The following is a 19,310-nucleotide window of genomic DNA, read 5'->3' on the forward strand; positions in this document are numbered from 1 at the left end:
TCCAACTCTGCAGCCTTTGACAGAGAATCAAGCTCTTGCTGAGAAAACTGCTCATATTAGATGGGAGAGGTAAGATCCTAACCCAGTGAACCAAGGAGAGTGAGTGTACCTACCAGGAGAAGTTGGGAGAAAACAAGAATAGGGCAGGCTGTGAAGGAGAAACAGGTGGCTTCCCTCACTAGTATGGGAAGGGAAAATGGTGAGAACGAGGCAGGCTAAGGATCAGGACTCCTGGGTTTATCTCCCAACCTCTGAACCTTGGCTCCTTCACCATGCTGAGCAAGTTTTCCCTTATGCCCCTCACTAAGATTTTTCTGTTCTTTTGGTACAAAACTTAGTTTTATAACAAAGTAGAGAGAATCAAGACCACAGAGTATTAAAAATTCTTGCTGTGGGTTAAGGAGAGCTGGGATATCCCTACCATACCTCTGGCCATGCCACTGGCAGCCAGCCAGCCGTTCCCCCAGCCATCTCCAGCTCCAGATTCACCTTGGCACAAGCTTTGGCTACTTTAACAAATGCAATGATCAAATTCTCCATGTAGACCCATGCTGCCAGCCAGGAGCTATCCTGTACAATCTTTCAGAGAAAACTTGAGAAAGGGTAGTATGATGCTAGTATGAATGCTATGTGAGGGTACATTGGAGGTCATTGATATAAGGCAGCCCAAAAACATGCAGGTGGGGACTGTCTGGGCATGCTGAAAATAAAAAAAGACATGGAATAGGTGGGAACCAAATTGAGGCAGGTCAAATTGAGGCAAAACCTTGAATCATGCTTCTCCCTGGCCCCACTGGCACTTTCCTAAATTAATATACATCACAAACCAATTTAAGAGTGTCAGCAAAGTGGGGCAGTATGCACACAAACTAAGCTTATCTACATGAGGATATAATTGTAGTACTTTTCCATATGGACTCTTATTTCATAGTGAATGTTTTAAAAGAAGGAAATATATAGCTTTAAATTAACAGACTACCTGTTTCTGCAACCAAATCAATATATGGCACCCACTAAAGGGTTAAATTGGCTAACTGACACATTTCAATAAGTACTTGAGAATGAGGAATCATCAGAGGAGCTGTGCATTCAGGCAGAACCTGTAGCAATTATTTTTTGGCCCTGAGTGACTGAACTATATTATTAGTCGCCCAGAAGAAAATAACTAATCAAGACTGAGGAGGTTTGAAGAAGACACAAAGTTTGGGGGAAGTAGTTAATAAGATAAATGGTCATTGAGTGAGCAAACAATATGCATTTTAAATAAGCCAAAATAAAGTCATTCACCTGGGAACAAACAGTGCAGACAGGTCTTACAGAACCAGGGAGTCATTCCAGGGAAGCAATGATTTGGCAAAACAGTTGGAGGTCCTGCTGGATAATCAGCTGATTATTGGTTCCCCCTGTGATACTTTGGCCAAAAGGCATAACCTGAGCTTTGGATGCATCTGGGAAGCTCAAATACAAGTAGGGAGGTTTATGTTTGCATTTTTCACTGGTGCAAGCGCTGCTGGAGTCCTGCATCTAGACTCTGGTGTCCATACTTCAAAAAAGCTGTTGACACTTGGGGGGGTCAGGAATGAGCCACAGGCATGACTAATATATCAGAAGACAGGGTAGATATACACCTTTATGTACTAACCAAAAAGAAAATACATAGCTCTCATGCAAGCTTGTGTGAATCCAAGTTCACTTCACCAGACTGGAAGTACTGGAAAATAGAGCTTGATGTAAAAAATTTCAGGCATTTGCTCTGATTAGCTTATCAAGTAAAGGTGAAGGGGAGAGGAGATTATCTTTATGAGAAAAATAATTTTGAAAAGAGTTTTCAGTAACAGATCAATGAAAATGAACATCTGTGGTTTCAAGGTGAAACTAGAGACATTTAGACTAGTAGTAAGATGAAAAATTTAGACCACAAAAATTAATTACTGGTTGTGGTTGATTCTCCATTACTGGCAATTGTAAAATCAAAGTTGCATGCTTTCCTGAAAGATATCTTCCATTTCAAATGGGTCTAAGCCAGCAAAGTCTTCTGATCTGTGTGATTCAGAAGATCAGGGTGCATGTAGATGTTCATTAATGCGCCGTCATTCCTGCACCTTAAGCTTAATACTTGCATAACCAAATACTAAATCAATGCGAAGTAACTGGTGCTACTGTGCACTGCTGCACAGCTTTTGTAGTGACATTACTATTAATACTACCGCTCAGTAGCTTTCTAGCACAGGTTTTGCCCTGCAGCCTACTGTGCAGTAGAATTAGGCTAGTGAGCAGTTAGTGCCTCATGCAGGTGCAACCTCAGAGCGAGTAATTGCAATGATCCCTTCTGGCCCTTCGATCACTGAAAAACTCTATCTGGAAAGTTCTATCTGGAAATAGACAGATTGTGTCCACAGAAAGCTACTGAAAGCATCCTTCTAAATGACAGTATCCACATGCTATCCCCATTAAATGCATTTTAAATTGTGTATTCCAAATTCACACCTTTAGTTAATTGGGTTTCACTTCCCATTTAGGCACATCTACATCAGAACAGAATCTGTGCAATACCTGGGTGCAGACGAAGACCAGTTCTGTGCCTGGCTTATGACTTTAGTTAGCTGCTACCATCAGAGGGCTCTGTCTGCTGCATTCAGAGAGGAAGCAGCTCTCTTTTTTTTCCTTCTCCCTTAAACTGAACTTCCGAGTCACATGGATCCTGTAGCTGCTTCCTCTGTTATGTTCTGGAGTCTGGGTTGACCTGCTGCTGCTCCCCCAGCAGGGTTTGTGCTGGGGAGAGACTTTAATGACAGCCTCTCTGTGTCCAACCCGGGGGGGGACTTTTCTGCTTTGGCTCTAGGGCAGTCAGGTAATAGAGAAGGATCTTCGGGAAGGCATTGGGGATGGGTAGGACAGGGACTCTGTATACATGGCCCTGGTTGCAGCCTCTGTGTTAAGGAAAATAAATGCAGGAGGGGCCCAAGCTATGTTAAGAGCAGCGAAGCTTTTGCCCTCAGCTCCAGTTAGGATCTGCCGAAGTAGAAAGTGGAAATGCATGTGAATAAGGGTGGGAAAAGGGGTCCTGGTGGGATGTCCCTTATGTCTGTGTGGGTGCAGAGTTGGCAGGGGGGCAAGGGTGAAAAAATGCAGGAGAGGCAGTATGAAATATGGATTTCATCCCTTCCTGCAGGTGAGGAGGTAACAGAGGTTGCTGCATTGTAACAATCTGTCCCCATGGTCAGCCTCCCCCAGCACCAGGCCTGGGGCCCTTCAGGCTTTGCAGCCATGGGCAAAGGGTTTTACTGCTGGCAGATTCACGGGAGGAGTGTTTGTCAGATGTGTCATCTCTAAAAGGAGCTGCATTGCACGTAGCTGTGTGGGGTCTCTTCCAAGTAAAACCCTCTTCCCTGTAAGCAGGACAGCCTCCCTGAAATGCCCCAAATGGGTTTCTTGGCAAAATCAGGGCTTTGAGTAATCTGACTCAGCACTTCCACCAGAGCATTCAGATTTTGGAGGAATACTTGGACTTCCAACATGGCTGTATTTCCGTAGACATGGTCTGTCTAACACACGCATGCTTTGGTCTTCTGGAAACATTCATCTGGAAAGTAAAAACCTCACTGACCTTCAGGAACCGCTCTCCTGTGAGCAGTCCATCCCCTGTATCATCGCAGAGTTAGTGTAATTAAATAGGAACAGAAAGGGGTGATAGAGCTGCATCAGATGCTCAGCATTAGCCAAATGCTGCTATGGGCAGTTTAATCCAGATGACTATAAAGCAGGGGTTGGCAATGTTTTTGGACAGAGTGACAAAAACACCTGCACACTCGACTTGTAAGATGTTGGTGTGGCAGGGGTGGAGGGTTGGGGAGCCACGAGGGGCCCGATCCTTATTGTGGCAGTGCAACCTCAGCCCCTTCCCTACTGTCTGCCCCGAGGTGCACGTGCCAAGCAGATGCCTTTGCATGCTCCACTGGCACCCACACTGAATGTTACCTACCCCTGCTATAGATCTTTATTTTATAGAAGCCTGTAAGGCTTCATAGCTGATATTTTTAATGGTGAGTTATAAAAAGCAGGGGCAGGGGTCACTGCTGTGGTTTGTGACCTTTTAGTCTTTTTTATAAACTTTATTTTAAGAAAGTTGAAAGGTTTTATAAAGTTGATCTGTTCTCATAGCGATTATGCCCGAGCACTTCAACAAGCAGATTTTAACTTCCAGCATTTAACATTCTCCTCTTCAGTGAGGGTATGAGAGAGCTGCTGAGCTGCAGGGACGGAGGGAAGTGGTTTCCCTCACTCCAGCAGTGACAGGAAGAGATCCCTGAATAATTTTTGTGTTCAAGGAGGAAAAATAAGAAAACTGTGTGGTGGTGACAGTAGCTGCATTTTACTTTTGGGAAGAAAGATTGTGTCAGGGCTGCCCACAGGCCCCAGGAGAGCACAAAAGGGCAAAGCTCTCCATTATCTTTGTCTCTATATGGAAGTTATTATTATTTTTTTAAATTTCAGTGTGACACTAGTCTCTGATAGCAAATGTTATGTTTTCTCTCTAATACTTGCATTGTGAATTAAAAATCTCAGTGGGTTAAACCTGATGGGAGGGGACACGTGTGCAGTAAGAAAGTGACCAAGCATTTAGAGAGTTGCAGCCCAGTGATTCTCAATCGGGGTTCCAAAGCACCCTGGATGCCTTAAGATCCTTTCAAGGGTGCCATGGGGTGCCACACTTAGCACTGTTAGGTTTAGAAACGTGATTCACAAGATTAGACCCAGAGATTTCAAGCAGAAATCCACAATTATGGTCTGAGGTGTTTGCAACAGAAAAAAACCTGCTCTAATATTTTTCTGTAGGCAAAAATAAAAAAGTAAAAACAAAGAGATGGCATTTTCCAAGGGGTATCCCAAATCTGAAACGGTTGAGAATCAGTGGTCTAGAACATCTCTGCAGGGGAAAAGTCTGGTTGGAAGCTGGGTGTGGCCTGGACTCAAGCCCTTTCTGAAAGCTCCCAAAATTGCTGTTCTTCCCTTGACAGGCTACAAGATAACACCCACATTTTGCTCCAGATCATCCCATGCTCCTGGGGGAGAAGAAAAGGCAATGGCTGCTCCACAGTTCGTTCAGGTCAGTGATTTTTTAGGGGACTCTCAAGTGGGAATGGAATAGAAGTGGCACAAAGTCCTGCAAGGGCAGAGGGAACAAAGTGTGACAAAATTGCTAGGATTCTTAAAACTTGAGGAGTGTTAGATGCTTTGCTGTGTGTGAAATGGAAGACAAGACCTTTACCCAGAGGCCAGAAATGTATCAGACTCCTACTATCCACAGCCTCAGACCTACTCAGAGGCTGATGCAAAAATGATAAGGATGCACCTATTAGAGACCAGGGAAGAGACTCCATCACCACACATGCAGGTGTTGGGTAGTGTGAGTGCCAAATTTCACCTAGGATGCTGTCCATGGATGGTACTGTCCATCTCCAGTATCCATCTCTGTAGAATCAATGTTGTGAAGTCTGTAGTCATCTGTATGAGGATCTCTGCAGCCCTAACCCTCTGTAAGCACTCAGGTTTTGGGCCCTTCTCCTACACTAAGTAGCTACTCTCAGATTTCATCGGTTTCTCTGTTTCACAGTTGATAGCAGCAGCAGCAGCGTGAGGTTCTGATCGGTTTTGCAAATACAGAGCTCTGAAGAGCAACTCTGGAGATATCCACCAGAGATGGTTTGCATAAAAGCAGCAGAAGTCTTGGAGCAGCCCTAAAATGGAGAGAAGGTGCTTTCAGGTCTACCTAAGAAAAGTGCTCTTGGAACTGGTAGTATGGGAGCCCCTGTCTGAATTGCCTTCCCAGCCAGAATAGCTAGGAATGGCATTCATTTTTCATAAGATACAGATTTTGGCAGAAATTCTTCCTGTTGATCAGAAAGAGCCCTTTGCTTCTTGAAGCCCAGCCTGTGCTAGGAAAACTCCAGGTGTGCTGGTGACAGCAGTGCTGGCAGCTCCAGTGCACACAGGAGATTGTGTGAATGGGACATCAGTAACATTTTGGCCCTGGATTCATTTTCATCTCAACCTTGCATTAGTGTGTGCTTGTGTGTGTCTGGTAAACTTAGCAGATGTTTTCTCCTGAGCTAAAGGAGTGACTCTACTAGCTGGTGGCCATATTGGTCTTTTGTGGACTGGCCATTTTTAGAGTATGTTCAATGATTGGAGCCGGCAGGTTATAGGCAGAATGGCAGGAGCAGATGGGAATCCATATGTTGATGGCAAAAGTCACAGTTGCTGACACGGCTCTCAAGATCTGCTCTGAGACAATTGAGCAGTAGCTGGTCATTTTGCTCCTGTTACTGGAAAGACTTCAGCAGTAAAGGTGCCAAAGACGTTTCCATATTGGGTACCAACATAACTGCGCTGGAGCCCTATAGGAGATCATTCTTTCATGCCAGTGGGCTAGGAATGTCATCAGTGCTGTCAAATGGGAGCTTGACTTTTACAGAAATTCCCCTTGCTCAGCAGGGAAAGGCTTCTGCTCTCTTGTGGCCTTGTAGGACTTTTCCACCCCTGCCTGTACCTGTGCTGTTGGGACTGAAGGTTTGGCACGGGTACTGAGTGTGGGGCTCTCATTGATTCAGATGCTGGTGACCTTTGAGGAGGTGGCTGTGTACTTTTCAGAGGTAGAGTGGACTCTACTGGACCCCGGTCAGAAAGCCCTCTACAGGGATGTCATGCAGGAGAACTATGAGACTGTGACATCACTAGGTAAGGACTCCCGTCCCCCTGGAGCACTCCAACCTGTGGCATGTCTGAAACATGCCAGTTGGTTCCCATTCCGAATTCCTTCTTGATCCCTTTTTTTGATGAGCCCCAAACTTCCTTGAACCTGTGTGAGAGAGACTGTCTCCAGCACATACCCTTCCAAAGTATAGTGAGCGTTGGCAATGTGTAGGGGGTGCATGTTGGTGCATGTGCACCCCCTGAGATTGGCTGTGCACCCCCTGGAAGTGCCAGCTGTGAAACTGGAAGTGCCAGCAGAAGTGCACTTCTGGTTTTGCCAGTGGCTTGGCAATGGGCCACTGGGGGACACCCCCCCCTTTGGAGATTTGGTGCCCCCTCAGACTCAGGAGGCACCAGTCACCCATGAAAGTAAGGACAAGAGATGGAAATGAGATCCCATCTCACCCTTTGGCCAGCATAGAACTGGTCTCTGGGGTATATTTCTAAATGATTAGTCTTAAGAGCAGGCAAGGGGAGGTGGAACCACTGTCCAATACGTCTGAGCAGCTAAGGGCATGGGGTATGAGTAGCGCACACTGGCATGCAATAAGACTGGGCAGCCCTAAAGAAGCACTTTACTCCTGTGCCTTAAGTCTCAAGCTGGCAGCCTGTAGCCCAGCTTGGTCTGACAGAAGAAGTGAGGGAAGGAAGGATGTTTGTGAGTACATGCACATAATGAAATAAATGAGTGATTATATCAAAGTCCAGAATCCCAAAACAAAAGCTCTTTTATCAGAGAACATCAAATAAAAGTGCTTATTATCAGAGTGAACACAGATAAAATGGCCAAGCTGCCTCTCTTGGCTGCCTTAAGGTAGAAGGCTTCAGTGGTTCAGGGAAGTGGTTTAAAATTGCTGATGTAAACCTGGGGTTTTGCCACCTTCGAGGTACCCTGGCTGTAGATGGAGATAAACATGCCGAGAAAGGTCAACCATTATAACTTTGTAGTGTGGGCCAAGCCTAAGTCAGCAGCACAGCCCTACTCATGCCCTCCTTGCCACTCTGGTTCTCATTCTGTTCCTGGCAGGTGCAGCCAGTTCTGAATAACTTTGTCTGCATGCCTCCCTCTTCTTGGTTGCTTTTTGGTTTACTTAAATCTTGGATCTTGAGGCCACAAAGCCTTGAGTACCTTGCATTTCCCTTTTCTGCTTAGACTTTTAAGTACTGTAGAGCACATACGTGTATACACATACACACACAGAGCTCTGTGAATTGTAAATTTACAATTTACTATTGTAAATTGGCTGGAATATATTTCTGAATATGTGTTGCCGAAGTGTATATTCATGCTCCTCTCTCAAGCTTTCTTCATCTGATGCAGGACTTCTGATTTCCAAACCTGATGTGGTGTCTCAGCTGGAGCAGGGGGAAGATCCATGGGTCTTGGATCTCCAGGGCTCTGAGGAAAAGGAGCCCCTGAGCTGGACCCATGCAGGTAAGGGGTGGGTTAAACTGTAGAGCAGGGGTGGCATGCTGACGAGGTGGCTGTAGCAAGTAGGGAAGGGAGCAGAAAGCAGAACAGCAGATTAGGCGTGAAGCAGAAAGCAAAACAGGTGACTGGGCAGGGGAAAGGGATCAGAGAGGCACTCGGGGAAGGTCTGGGGCCAATGTGTGGCATACCTGCTGAAAAGATTTGCCCCCACTGCTCTAAACTATGTGTTTGCAAAGTTGTTAGCTAGGATTCTTCATAACGCTGTGGTTTGGCCTCATCTCGCCCAAATCAGCTGTATGGCCAGCAGGTACTCTGTGTTCAGATACCACAGAAGTCTTTGTGACATCCTGACCTGCATCTAGCACTAGTTCCTTCCCTTGAGTGTTCAGATGGGATTTGGAGGACAGCTTGTCCCCTTTCCCTTGAGGGTTTAGTGGGTTTCAGATCCTATTTCCCCAACACCTATTTTTGTTTATTCTGCCTGCTTCCAGAGGCTTTCCTGTCTCCTGGCACTGAGAATGCCTCATCTCTGGATCTTTTCCCTTTCCTAGCAGGCAGTGGGATGAGTGAGAACGATGAGGACAGCCCCCAGGAGGAGGGTCCTTGGCAGGTGGAACCACAGAAGAGGTCACTGAGAAGACCCAGAGAGAGTGACTGTGCACAAGGAGAGGCCTCTAGGAGTGACCTGGGCACAGAGAGGCAGATGGAAACCCTCATGAGCAAGGAACAGGGTAAATCAACCACCCACCAGAATGGAGCCTCCAGTGATCTACACATGACTAAGATGCAGCAGATGGCAGAGGGGCAGAACGCGTGTCCAGACTGTGGAAAAATCTTCAGTTGCAACTCGCACCTTGTCAGACATCAGAGAACCCACACAGGAGAGAAGCCCTACAAATGCCCTGACTGTGGGAAAAGCTTCAGACAGAGCTCCCATGTGATGATACATCAGAGAATCCACACAGGAGTGAGACCCTACAAGTGTGATGAGTGTGGGAAAGGCTTCCATTGCAGTACGCACCTTCTCCGGCACCAGAGACTACACACAACGGAGAAACGTCGCAATTTCCCTGCCTGGGCTTCTGTGAACAGCTTATTTCCTGCACCTATGAGTATCCAGCTCCCTGTCTGTGGAGTTGGAGGGCAGCTGCACGTGCCCCTGGGCTGCTCAGTGAATCTCTGGCTCTGCCTCCTTTAGAAAACCCCAGGAAAGGCAGGAGACATTGCAGTCCTCTCCACCTCGGCCTGGCTGCCAGACCGTTTCTACCTCTGCTGCTGGGATGAGAAAGAATGAACTTCTGTCTGGACTCAAATACCTCTCCACTAACCAAGTCATGTTCCTCCATGGAGGATGCTTGCACTAAACATCCTTTTTCTAGCCAGCACGCTCTCTCTGCCGCATCAGCTGTGATGTGGGTTGTGACTCTCTCTTCTCTGAAGCCATTGATTTATAGAACAGGTTTCCCCTAGACCCGTGTTGCTTGACTTCTTGGTCCTATGGGCCACAGGAGTGGTGTACGGCATGTCTGCAGGCTGGATTGGGCCCTGGGGACCTGATGCCAAGGTGAAAGAACTGGTTCCAAGAGATTTCCTGTTTGCAGATGATGCAGCTTTGGTTGCTCACAGTGAATCTTCCCTGCAAAATCGTTTGGGCAGATTTTCTGAAACATGAAAGAGCTTCAGGATAGCAATTAATCTCAAGAAGACTGTGGTCATGTACCAAGGGGTGAAAGAACCAGTGCCTGACATCAGGATGAATTTTTTGGTGCTGTTGACAGTTTTTGCTACTTGGGTTCTATGATCAGCAGGAATCTTGACCTTCAGACTGAACTGACTGATAGAAATAGAAAAGAAGCTAAGAATTTGGGGCTATTACAGAAACGTGCATGGAAGAACAGCAAACTATCAGTGAAGGTGAATATATGAATCTACAAGACTTTTGTGCTGTCTTTCCTGCTTTATGGTTCAGAAATGTGGACTACATATGCTAGACTGAACAGCTTCCACATGAGATACCTGTGTAAGATCCTGAAAATAAAGTGGGAAGATCAAAATATGAAACACAGAGGTACTGAAGTGCTCAGGACTAACACACTTAGAAACCACTGTCAAGAAGAGGAGATTGCAATGGACTGGCTGCGTCAGGAGAATGGGAGAAGACCATACCCCCAAAATCTTTTGTATAGCTAGATTCAAGACAGCTCTAGAAAATAGGGTGGCTCTAAGGCGGGGTACCATGACTGAAGTCATTTAACATCCTGGGATTGAAGTCATTTAACATCAATGTAGAAAGCTGGGAAGAGCGCGTAGAATCCTGTCTGATCTGGAGGGGACATCTAGCACCGGGTGCAGCTCAACATGAAGTGGCTTTGATCCAGAGGATGGAAGCAAAATGAGAAAGAAGAAAACAGCATGCTGGAAACTTGGACTCTTAACTCAGACAACACACGGACCTGTGAAACTACGTCGCAGTGGACGTAGTCTTTCTGGACTTTAGGAAGGCCTTCGACACTGTCTCTCCTCCCATTCTCATTAAAAAATTAGGCGACTGTGGTGTCGATGCCTACACAGTCAGATGGGTGACAAATTGGCTAGATGGTCGCACCCAGAAAGTGGTGGTGGACGGGTCATTTTCGACCTGTAGGGATGTGGGCAGTGGGGTCCCCCAGGGCTCGGTTCTTGGGCCTGCACTGTTCAATATCTTCATCAGCGACTTGGACAAGGGGGTAAAAAGCACCCTGTTCAAATTCGCAGATGACACTAAGATGTGGGAGGAAGTGGGCACGCTAGAAGGGAAGAATAGGCTGCAATTGAACCTAGACAGGTTATGGGGTGGGCGGGTGAGAACAGGATGGGTTTCAACACTGACAATTGCAAGGTGTTGCACCTGGGGAGGAGGACCCAGCAACATACCTACAGGCTGGGGAACTCCCTTCTCGTCAGTGCAGAGACAGAAAAGGATCTTGGAGTCATTATTGATTTCAAGATGAACATGGGCCACCAATGTAAGGACGCGGTCAGGAAAGTTAACTGCACCTTGTCATGCATCCACAGATGCATCATGAGCAGGTCCAAGGAGGTGATCCTCCCCCTCTATGCGACACTGGTCAGGCCGCAGTTGGAGTACTGCGTCCAGTTCTGGGCGCCGCACTTCAGGAGGGATGTGGACAACATGGAGAGGGTCCAGAGGAGGGCCACCCGCATGATCAGGGGACAGCAGGGCAGGCCCTATGAGGAGAGGCTACGGGACCTGAACCTGTTCAGCCTCCACAAGAGAAGGCTGAGAGTGGATCTGGTGGCCATCTATAAACTGGCCAAGGGAGACCAGCAGGCAATGGGAGAGTCCCTGTTCCCCCGAGCACTACAGGGAGTAACAAGGAATAACGGCCACAAGTTGACTGAGAGTAGATTCAGGCTAGATATCAGGAGGCACTACTTCATAGTCAGGGCAGCTAGGATCTGGAACCAACTTCCAAGGGAAGTGGTGCTCGCTCCTACCCTGGGGGTCTTCAAAAGGAGGCTAGATAGACACCTAGCCGGGGTCGTTTCACCCTAGCATCCTTTCCTGCCCATGGCAGGGGGTTGGACTTGATGATCTGCTCAGGTCCCTTCCGACCCTACCAACTATGAAACTTGTAAGAAGCCATGTTGCTCTTGAATTGGCCTTTTAAGCCACAAATGGATTCATCAGGCATCTGACTTAGACCTCTTACATGTACACCATGATCCAGAAAATCCTGGAACATCCACACAGCTTCGCTCCTGGGACATCCATTGGAAGGGGAAAGCATGGCCGTTGCTCTGATGCACCTTGCTAATTTCCGGGGACGTTTCATCTCCTTGCTCTGGCTGGTACCTCTCCAAGGAGCTTCCTATCACTTAGTGTAGCACCTTCTATTTCTGGGGTGAATAAAACCTGCAAAAGTAGAAGCAGCCTGCAGTCTGGCTTGTGTGGTAGTTTTTAACCTGGGAGACAGCTTGCTAGCACAGGAGGAGCTCAGGCTGCCCTTTCCCTTCACATAGTACTTGGGAAGTGTACCCAGCCCCATTTTGCCTCCCCTTTGTTCTTCCAGTGCTCCACCCAGCATCTCAATCCCCCTCTCCCATTTCCCCACCTCTCCTCAGTCTGCATCCCCTTCCTTCCCAGCTTTGAGGCTATAATGCTTCTCCCTACCCTGCTCACTTACTGCTTTGGCTGATATGGTCTCTTTTTCCCCTCCTCCCTGTTTTCCTTTCACCCCTCTCTTTCCAGCTCCTTACAGGCCCAGCCTAAATCTCTGCTCATTTCCCACTACTTCTTCATCTTCCCCTGCTTCACCTTTTGTTGTGCAGGCAGGATGGGGAAGCCTAGAGGCCTGTGTGCAGTTCTGGCAAGGAGCTTTAATAAATAACCTAGCAGTCATCCAGATCTTCAGTAAAGGCACCTAGGCTTTGAGTTTTCCCTGCAGGTCACATCATTGCCCTGCACTTTGTGTGAGGCTACATGTGGGAACTGGAAATAGGGCAGAAAACAGGTGACCAGTCAGTCAGACTTTTTCCCCAAGGAAGGCATATGTGCACATGAACACTAAGGTTTTTCAAAGGATGGAACTAATCTCTAAACCCCCAAATGGCTTAGGTCCTTGAAGCTACTTCTCCCTGGGTGACATGGGAACTGAGATGTTTGAACTAATGCTAGAAAGGAGATGCTCCCAGCAGGGCATGTTGGTTTGGCTGGAGGAGAGAGGAGGGGTCCAGGTTATCTTGAAGCTACTTCTCCCTGGGTGACACAGGAACTGAGATGTTTGATTTTTTTTTTGTAATTTGTATCCAAGACCAAATTAACCAATATGAATTCCAAATCCTAGAGCTCAGAGCCATAAGTAGCCCTACTACCAGTAAACATCCACAACCCACACTTGGGGCTTCAGATGTTTCCAAAACCTTTGGTGGGCATCCTACTTGCATGCCCAAGCCCGGACACTTGAGGTTTGGATGCCCCTGAGTTTTGCTTGCTCTTAGCCATAAGGCCCTTGGAGCAAGCAAGGGAGGAGACTCCCTGTTTGAACTAATGCTAGCAAAGAGATGCTCCCAGCAGGGCATGGTGGTTTGGGTGGAGGGGAGAGGAGGTACCTGCCTCTGTCCTTTGCTCCTCCACTTCCTCCCCTCCAGCCCTACAGGTGCAGAGTCTCTGACCTGCAGGTTTTGTTCCAAGTCTATGAATTCTGCAGCATTTAGACACACAAAGGGCCAAAGAGGTATTTCCTAACCCCTGCAAGAGGTCACACAGCATTCGTATGTTATCCTGTCTGTGCTCTAAAGGTATCTCAGGCAGCTGGAGTGATGGGATCAGCATCTTGTTACAGAAATCCAGTCCTGGACAAAATTTCTCTCCTTTTTGAACAGGACGAACAGATGAGATCCTACGGGAGACCATTTCACTGTCAGCCTAGATAGTTATATAGAGCAATAACAGCTAAGGAGATTGCTAAAACCAGGCACCAGGTAGTCCCTGCAGCAGCTGTCTGATGTCAGGTCACTTTTCCTTCCTGAGCTTCCCGCCTGTTTGCATCTTTGCCAAAGTGCCTTGAGCATGACCTCTGAGCTATGTAGTATTAATCAGTGCAAGAGGGCAAGTTGATTACATTTTTAAAATGCTGAATCAACTTAATTGTTTATTCCTGCTATAAATGCTGCTTGTCAGGAAGTGTCAATACCACCAATGAATGGAGTGAATACATTGATAAGACACTTTGCATGATTTTTTTTAAAGTCACTTATTTAAAGAGAAACAATTAGTTCATTTTGAAAAAGTCTTTCCACTGTGTGTTTCTTTAGATAACTACAAAAACACCAGCATGCCAGATAATGCAGTTGGTGAATCCTGTAATTCATGGGAGTAGGACCAGGCCCCAAAAGGCCACCTAGGAAATGCTTGCAGAACAGCAGCTATCTGAAAGTTTGATTTCTCCCTGTATTGTGGCCTGTAATTGATCTCTTAAAACACACTTCAAAGGGTTTTTAATAACAAAGTTCTGTTGCTTCATAGGTAAGACTGAAGGTAACTTTAACTTGTGGGGGTTTTTAATGGACTCATGTATCCCTTCTGGCAATCACAAGAAAGGCTGATTGCACTGATGTTTTATAAGTCAGAGCTTCTGACAAGGCAAAGTCTCTTTCTAAAATCTGGGATCTTCTGAGTTGCCCCCTTCCCTGTCAAAAAAAAATAGCTGCAAAGATATGTTATTTATTATTTCAAAGGGAGAGAGAAAGTGGCTCAAGGGATCAGTCACTGTCCTGAGAACTGCATAGACCTGGCTTCAGTTCCCAGCTTTGCCCCTCACCTGTGGGCTCTGGGCAAAATATTCCCTTTCTCTAGGCCTGTTTTCCCCCTCAGCTGTCTTTAACTCTTGCTGCAAGACTGTGAACAATTTGGCTTTCTCTTGCTGCTGGTTTGTACAGCACCTGACACCATGGGGCCCTGATAATGCATTAGAGCATTGGACTTTTTGCATACAGCCAGGGAAGAAGACTTGAGAAGCAATAAACATGAATATATGTGTATCTGCAGTTCAAAGGTGCAACTGCTCTGTGCATCTCTGTTACCTGGATTACAGGTGAACTGGAGGTTGGCTAGCAGACAAGAGGCAAGAGACAGGTCTGCAGCCCGACCTTTTATTGCTTATACCCCAAAACTCAGACACTTATCCCAGAGTCTGTTTGGCTACCCATCACAGCACAACACAAGCTCTTACATATACTGGCCGGGGAGAGTCAAGAAGGGGAAGAGGATGGGGCACAGACTAGCAGCAGGTCTTTTTGAACGTGTGGAGTTCCCCAATTTTCCTCTGGTCTATACCCTGTACTTGGAGATGACTAATAAACATTCTCTGATTGGTTTAATTCACTTTTTTTGTTCCACTGAAACGTATGGGACTGTACTGAACCAGCTGTTGCATGGACTCGGAAGGGATCGATCAGTTGGGATTTAAGTTACAGTTTGAGAAGGAACAGTTTCTTTTCTCTTTCCTTCACCATTATGAAATGCTCCTTGCCACCTTCAGTTTATGGCAGGGATGTCAAACATAGGGCCTGGGGGCCAAATCTGTCCCATGCAGCAGTATGGTCTGGCCCTCAGGTTGCCGGACCAACCCTATGTACCAGCCCTGGCCCCACGGTGCATGCAGCATGTAGGCTGGACACCATGCTGTGCACACTGCAGACAGCACAGGGGTTTGGTCTGGATCAACTGTGTTGCATGCAAAGTGCACCCTGTGCCAGCCCTGGAAGCCATGTGGTACCCCACCAACCAACCCTGCACATTGGCTCTGGGCCCAATGGCACAGGGGGTCTGGGGCATGGGCTGCATGTGGTGCCCCAGACTGATTCCCTTTGCAGTCTGCAGCACTGGGTCCAGCCTGTGCCCTGTGCCAGCCCTGGAGGCTGCTGTGTGGTGCACGGCTGGACTTGGTGCTGCAGCTTTTCCATGAGGGGCTGGTTTGGGTCCAGCCCACAGACTGGATCAGGGACACTCCTCCAGCCCATTAGGCTAGATGAATTTGGTACCCCTGGTTTATGGCCTCCATTGACAAGCCTGCTTTAATAAACAAGCTAAGAAACATAACACAAGTATATGTAGTTTTATTCTAATAAATACAATACATTTGGTTACATCAATCACTGCTGGTAACATTTTAAAGTTGATGTTATGGAGCAGTGTATGTGTATGATCTAAGTTAAGCTTTTCCTTTACAAAGTCTCTTTTCAGGCCCTGTTCTCTCTTTTTTAATTTGACCTTATTCCTGGTTTAGCTTGATCGCGTCCTTTCGTTTACTGACCAAACTACTTGTCACAACTGCAAAGATTCACTTTCTGGTCACTCAGAAGCAGTCTTTGGGGCCTTCTGCTTTATTCAGATTCCTGCAGCTTGGTTTAGGTCCCTTGAAAATGGTGGCTATTCAGCCTCATGCTGGGAGTTTGCCAAACTTCAGGGTCTGAGGTCAACCCTGCCCTGTTTGCCTCCTCTAGCTCTTCCCACAGTTCCCCACTCCTGCACCCAGTCTTCTCTGCATTTCCTGGAAGTAGAGCAAAGTAATCTGCAGACCAGTTCCTAGAGGGGTGGTGAAGGGGAACCTTGGATACATCTTAGTAGGGTGTTTGAGAGAAATCAGCTCAGTGTGAACAGATTTGGCCCTGGCACTGTGGTATGTTGTAGATAAAAGCGGTCCCATGGGGCTCAGACTGACCTGAGCTCCAGTAGGAGGAGTGTAAACCTATGCTTAAGTGCCAAGTTCCTGGAGTAAAGTCAAGAACCTAGCACTAGGTGCTGAGGCTCACTAATGCTACTGGTATGTGTTTAGAAGAGCGCACCCCAGACCCCCACATGCTAAGCAGAAAACCACCTAGGCTTAAGAAGTTGGTAACACCAAACTCACCTCTACCTCTCCTTGGAACGTAGATGCCTGATTCAGGGCTGTTGGTGGTGCCCTCCATCCACTCAGGATCCACAGCTTGGAATCCACTGGAGCCTCAGAGTAGGTGTCAATGACTATTTTTGAAAGACCTGAGCAGGGATCACTATTGACTTTTTAAAATGCAGCCGGGAGAGGTGGTGATGCTGCAGTTGCAGCTGCCCACCTTTGATATAACAGCCTGGTGCAGCAAGTCTCAACCAGGGGGTTGTTAGGTGTGTATATACAATTCACAAAATAAATGCAAAGATATCAAATAGGAAAAAACATTCTAACCTGTTGTGATCTTTTTGAGTCCTTTGCAACAGAGGAACGGCTGTATTTTTTTTTCTTTAGAAATGAGTGAAAACTAAAAGCTGGCATTTTCTGAGGACGCTTCAAGCTTAAGCTTGAACCTGGACGGGTTAAGAACCATTGACCTATCAATTAGAGCACTCGTTCCGGAAGTGGGAGACCTGGGTTTAGATTACTCCTGAGCCTTAAGAGTTTAAAGCTCATATCTTCCCATGTCCCAGGAGAGCAGCCTAATCACCTAGGTATGGGGTAGGGTTCCTTGGGCCCCCTCCACCCTTCCTGTAGAAGCTGGAGTACTGTGTGGCAAATATGGGAAGATTACTAGGGCAAAGAAAGTGCCCTACAGGGATTCTGACTCTGAATGTTGTTGGGGCTCTCACTTGGGTCCCTGTCTTCTTCCAAGACCGTTAATGTACTTTACATTAAACAGTCATTGGATAACTGCCCTTCCCTCCCCACCTCCCCAAAGTAGCCTGGGAGGAGTGACTGCCACCACATACTCTTGCCTTCTCAACCAAGTGCCCTAACCAATAGGCAGACACGGCTACAACCTACACCCCCCAACCAATAGGCAGCACTATCAGGCTCCCTCTCTTTGGCCCTATTATTCTTGCATTCCTTTCTGCACAGTTGTACAGCTTCAACATGAAGGCAAGGTAGAAATGTCCCTGTACCTAGCCTAACTTCTTTCCTGGATACTTTCTTGGGAGGTGGAAGATGTGGGTTTGAATTCCTTTAGGCTGAGGAAGGCTGAGAATCAAGGATTTTTATTTTTTGTCTGAGTACTTTACTCTATTAGGTGGGGAAAATGCCTGATGAAGTTAGCATGGTTCAGAGAAGAAACACAAAGAAACACAGGAAAGGCCTGGGAACAACCACAAATCTGTGGGAGGTCACAAGGACCCCAGTGAAAGCACACCCAGCAGAAAAGTCCTGCAGAATAAACCCCCCGCAGTGATCCCAACTGCAGAAAAAGCTTCAAGCAGTTCTTTGTCCCCATCCCTAATCACTGCTTCTACATGGGAGAGAAGCCCTATATCTGCTGCTGCTGTGGGGAAAGCTTCAGAAACTACTTTGGCCTCACTACCTCCCAGCAAACCCACGTAGGGGGAAGATGCTGCTTATGCAGCAAATGAGGGAAGACGCAGTCACCAGGACTTTGATCTTCGCTGCCTACCAGACAATTCACGCAGGTAGTCACTGAAGTGTAAAAATCAGGAATACTAGCGGCAGAGGTGATCTTGACCCTGTCATATTGAATGAAATAGTTTGAATGTTTGTAAAGGTTGCCCATCAGCCAGTTTCAGGAAGAAGATAAGATTTATCTCCTTATCTAAGTCATTGTTTTGGGACTATGTGCAAAAGGTCCTGACTTTGCTTAAAGTCTTAATTTAAATTTCATCTTTAGAAGTCTTTTACAAAGAGAGCAAATATCCTGAATTCCGAGAGATCAAACCCTAAGGCCTTTTGACCAGGTTGGTAAGAAAAGGGCATTTGCAGTGATATGGAAGTTTCCCAAAGGTAATTTAAAATGCTCAACAAAGGCAAAAGAATCTGTTGAGTAAGATCCGAGCCCAAATTTGGGGGTAATGACAGGTTGAGTAGGAGGAGCCCACTGACGGCAGCTCACTCAATAAAAACTGTAACTTACTGTCCCAATTTGGAGGTGACTATACTTGTAGAACAACGAAGGAAGAATCGCAAGTGTAGCCCGGGTCAGACTGATCACCCGAACTACCCTCTCCGTGAACACGAATCTCTTAGTTCACGCTGAAGCTGCAGAGCGCCCGAAAGGGACTGAAGGAAGGGGACTTAGTCCTATCACTGCTGAGGCCAGCTTATTGAATTGTATTGCTGAGGTGAGCCCATTGAACCGTACTACTGAGGCCAACCCATTGAATCGTACTACTGAGGAATGAAACCATATTTTGGTATTTGGCTTCTCGGGATTCTAGGATTGTAAGTATAATATGAAAAATAATAGTATTGATTCAAATTTAACTTTTAGTTGTAATTGTAGTTGTTTTTGTAACACTAATTCTTATAGTATTGTTTGGGAAGGAAGTGCATTCGGAGCATTGTTTCTGATATATGTAATTATTGTGTTCTTAATGTTTGTGGTGTTTCTTAAGGCTAAGCAGTGTTATATACGTAGCAAAGAGTTTTAAAATAAAATTGTGTTGTATGAATTAAGTGTGTAATCATTGTGAAATCATGCAATCAGTTAACCACTCCCCCAGCCAGTGCATCAAAACGAATCAGTAAATTGTGTGGGATTTTCTCTATTCCATAACCCACTAGAGACAGACCCGTGTACACAATCACCCTCATCTCAAACTATGTTATTTAAATACTTTTTTAGAAAAAGAAATGTTTAAAAG

General features: G+C 46.4%; 1 protein-coding gene across 3 annotated transcripts; it reads left to right on the top strand.

Annotated features, from left to right (window-relative positions):
• Nucleotides 1–2,648: 2,648 nt before the first annotated feature.
• LOC106737826 (zinc finger protein 135) lies at nt 2,649–15,067 on the top strand. Of its 3 annotated transcripts, none has more exons than XM_019477445.2 (5): nt 2,649–2,851; nt 5,019–5,107; nt 6,612–6,738; nt 8,075–8,188; nt 8,737–15,067. In XM_019477445.2, exons 2-5 carry the CDS (start codon nt 5,084–5,086, stop codon nt 9,381–9,383), a joined length of 912 nt encoding a protein of 303 aa, XP_019332990.2. In that variant the 5' UTR covers nt 2,649–2,851; nt 5,019–5,083; the 3' UTR covers nt 9,384–15,067. The 3 variants fall into 3 exon arrangements, with proteins under 3 accessions (XP_019332990.2, XP_059570856.1, XP_014455392.2); XM_059714873.1 differs by lacking the exon at nt 2,649–2,851 and adding an exon at nt 2,882–3,626 and having other exon boundaries at nt 8,740–15,067; XM_014599906.3 differs by lacking the exon at nt 2,649–2,851 and adding an exon at nt 2,885–3,626.
• The last annotated feature ends 4,243 nt before the right edge of the window (nt 15,068–19,310 follow it).

The sequence above is a fragment of the Alligator mississippiensis genome, chromosome 11 (genome assembly GCF_030867095.1).
Source record: "Alligator mississippiensis isolate rAllMis1 chromosome 11, rAllMis1, whole genome shotgun sequence".
NCBI lineage: Eukaryota > Metazoa > Chordata > Crocodylia > Alligatoridae > Alligator > Alligator mississippiensis.

Coding starts and splice junctions, on each gene's coding strand:
- LOC106737826 (XM_014599906.3), top strand. CDS start 3,557: ATGCTTTGGTCTTCTGGAAACATTCATCTGGAAAGTAAAAACCTCACT. Junction 5,108..6,611: donor CTGCTCCACAGTTCGTTCAG/GTCAGTGATTTT, acceptor TCATTGATTCAG/ATGCTGGTGACCTTTGAGGA. Junction 8,189..8,736: donor CCTGAGCTGGACCCATGCAG/GTAAGGGGTGGG, acceptor TCCCTTTCCTAG/CAGGCAGTGGGATGAGTGAG.